The sequence below is a fragment of the Branchiostoma floridae genome, chromosome 2 (genome assembly GCF_000003815.2).
Source record: "Branchiostoma floridae strain S238N-H82 chromosome 2, Bfl_VNyyK, whole genome shotgun sequence".
NCBI lineage: Eukaryota > Metazoa > Chordata > Leptocardii > Amphioxiformes > Branchiostomatidae > Branchiostoma > Branchiostoma floridae.
In genome coordinates, this window is record NC_049980.1 from 19,367,375 (window position 1) to 19,370,436 (window position 3,062).

Sequence of the window (3,062 nt, forward strand, 5' to 3'; positions counted from 1 at the left end):
TGTTAACTACTTCGTATGGCAGACAACTGCAGCACACTTAATTGATATGACCTCATAACGTAGCTATGATGTATATAATGTATACTACTGGTATAGTCCAGAAGAAATTATTTAGTGGACTAAAAGATACCAGAAGCCTATAAAGATAAATGTACATTCTATGAACTATTGAGCGCTCTTGCCAAATCTCTGACCTCATTATTGTATGTTGTTCCAGCCCTGATGATCTGCACCTTGTTCTTCTATGCCATCACCCTGGGTGGGTTCATCGTCCTGGTGCTGTTCTTCACCAAGCCTGCAGGGTGTGAGCTCAACAAGTTCATCCTGGCTCTCAACCTTATCCTCTGTATCGTTATCTCCTTCATATCGGTGCTGCCTCCCATACAGAAAGGTAGGTAACATAAAGAGAGCATAACATTTACTGGTAACTAGTATTAAAAGCTGAGCCAATGAGCTGTTTCCTTTTCACAATTAGTCATTCTGATTAGGTATACAGTCTGATAGTATGAGGCATTGCCATATAATGGCTTGAACTGTTTTTGGAATTTAAGCAATATATTAGCCAATGAGCTTTATATGAAGCAACAGGGACAAAAATATGGCAGAAGTATAGTTCTATGACATCATGTTCTATGAACTTCCAAGTATTTACAAGTTATCTAAGATGTATACCCACTTTTGCTTAGCAAGGCAAATGCAGTTTCCTGCAATACTCCTGTATCCTGCTAGAAATTGCTGTTATGATCAACATAATTCATGTTAGAATGCTTCATCAAAGGCTTAAAATTAACAAAAATCCTTATTGTTCATATTAGGTTGTCTTTTGACCCATTTTTTTCTCTGTTTGCAGCTTCTCCCCGATCTGGACTACTCCAGGCTGCTATCATCTCAGCATACTGCATGTACCTGACCTACTCAGCACTGTCTAGTGAACCTGTTTCATACCACAGTAGGTTACCATCTTTGTAGTCCCATGTTTTATTACATGAAAGGAATATTTATTCAAATTATGTTTTATTGCATGCAAGGAATATTTCTCCACATCATTCTAATTAGTGCTAATGATGATACTCATTACTAGCAATTATGTTTTTTTGGATAAGTGCAATCAGTGCATATATCTTTTAAATTATTACATCATTGAACATCAGAAATATCTACCAGTTACTCTACTTATGTTCTACTTTTCGGCTAAGATCGTAAACCGTCATTTAGAACAAGTGACAATGTTGTATTCCATGCATTATGAGACCTACAGTGAGAGAAGGTAATAACCTTGATATGTTCCGTTACAGTGGAGAATGTTTTCAACACCACGATAAACGCCACAGTTGCAGCACAGGTGGAGGACGGCTGTGTCCCCTCGGAGCTGGTTCGCTCGGACAACAGGATCGTGTCTGGAGTTATCGGCATCCTCATCATGTTTGTCATGGTTGTCTATGCCAGGTATGAAGTCAATACAGTCAACACAAATCATACTGTTCATGAGTCTCTGTAATAGATTGATGGAGGAGGTTTTTTTTATAGCAACTGTCACACAGAAACAGATGTCTGACAGAACGTCAGTCATAAAAGTGATCAACAGGTCCATACTGCCCATAACGTATATAAAGAGCTCTTGACAAAACCTAGAAGCTCATGGATATCCTTTTGAAATCATGAAAAATCAATAGAATTTACCATTTCGTGTTGAAGCTGTTATGTTCTGAACATTTTCACATTGATGCAGTTAATAAAAAGGGCTGTCATTGCGAGGAAATTACATAACGTTAACATAATGACACCTTGGGTAAAGGTTTGTACCTTGGTACACACACACACACACACACGTAGATTACCTGTACCCATGTGCCTATAAGAAAATATCAATTTCTTTGATATGTAAAGCATGTTTGGATAAAGAAATTCAGTAAGGAAACAAGTAAAGAATATATTCCTTGCATGTTTTAGAAACTGTGTAATGAAAGCTAAACATAGCACTGAGAATCAGCTGACTAGTCTGCACCACTTTGGCTTTTCCTATCATGTAAACTTGTTGTAAATACAGACAAATGAATAAAGACTAAATAATGTGTAACAGTGATAAACTACCAGCTGTAACTTTCATCTTGCTGTCCATTCAAGCTTGCTAACAAACCATGGAGGCGTCGGGACGTAGGTACCCACAGTGGATGTGACTCAAATCTATCTCTCTCTCTGCCTCACTCTTGTAACACTCTTCTTAACTACTGTACTCTCAGTACTCAGCATTTTTGTATCAATTCACTGTTCTGCTGCAACAGTGTTTTTACAACTATGTAGTGAGCAATCAAAATGTTTGTAGTGATTCACTATATTGTGCTTTGTCCTAATGGATTTACCTTGCCTTCTATCTGTAATAGTATCAGAATGAATACATAGTACATGATGTACTGTCATTTGCAATGAGAGAAGAACATTCGTCATTTGCACAGGGAGAAGAACATTCTTTAAGACTTGATTTGGTCCTATGATTCTGCATGATGCACATTGGACTTTAAGTCATTTATAATGTTTACTAAACTACTCTAGATCATTTCAATCAAACTGTTCACTTCACAAATACATTGTTCTGTGGTACATGTAATTTTTGAATGTACCTTTTTTTTCAAATTTTGTATTACTCTCTCAAGTTGTGTGTAATGCTACTCTTATGTTCAAAGGTTTAATGCTATAGTGTGAATACTAGTGCTGTCTGCTATAATGGTAATTTCACAGTCATATTGACTTTTCAAGTTACTACTCCCTAAACTGTCAACCTAGCAAACCCTTGAACCAGTTAGAAGGGGACTGGTACTGTTTTCTGTAACAGATATTATTTGATATGCTTCACCCTAGAACTAGATTGTGTACGAGTCATATATGCACTAAGACTGGTGAGATGACTTGCACTGGTTACAGTCTGAGGTCTGAATGATGAATGATTAATTGTCCATTCATTAAGGCAGGACAAACTGCCAAGGGAGCTGGACTGAAGTGGTGGCATCAATACACCATGGCAGTACACTCTGCTTCAACAAGGGTACTTCATTAATCGTGATGAA

The 3,062-nt window shown here is 37.4% G+C and overlaps 1 protein-coding gene across 1 annotated transcript in view; it reads left to right on the forward strand.

Moving 5' to 3' along the window:
• LOC118410014 (serine incorporator 1-like) overlaps positions 1 to 3,062 on the forward strand; it is a gene marked incomplete in the record, with an annotated part of 11,568 nt that overhangs the window by 3,658 nt on the left and 4,848 nt on the right. The window contains 3 exon segments of the mRNA XM_035811463.1: positions 218 to 391; positions 851 to 949; positions 1,296 to 1,446. Coding sequence (XP_035667356.1) covers positions 218 to 391; positions 851 to 949; positions 1,296 to 1,446 — 424 coding nt within the window.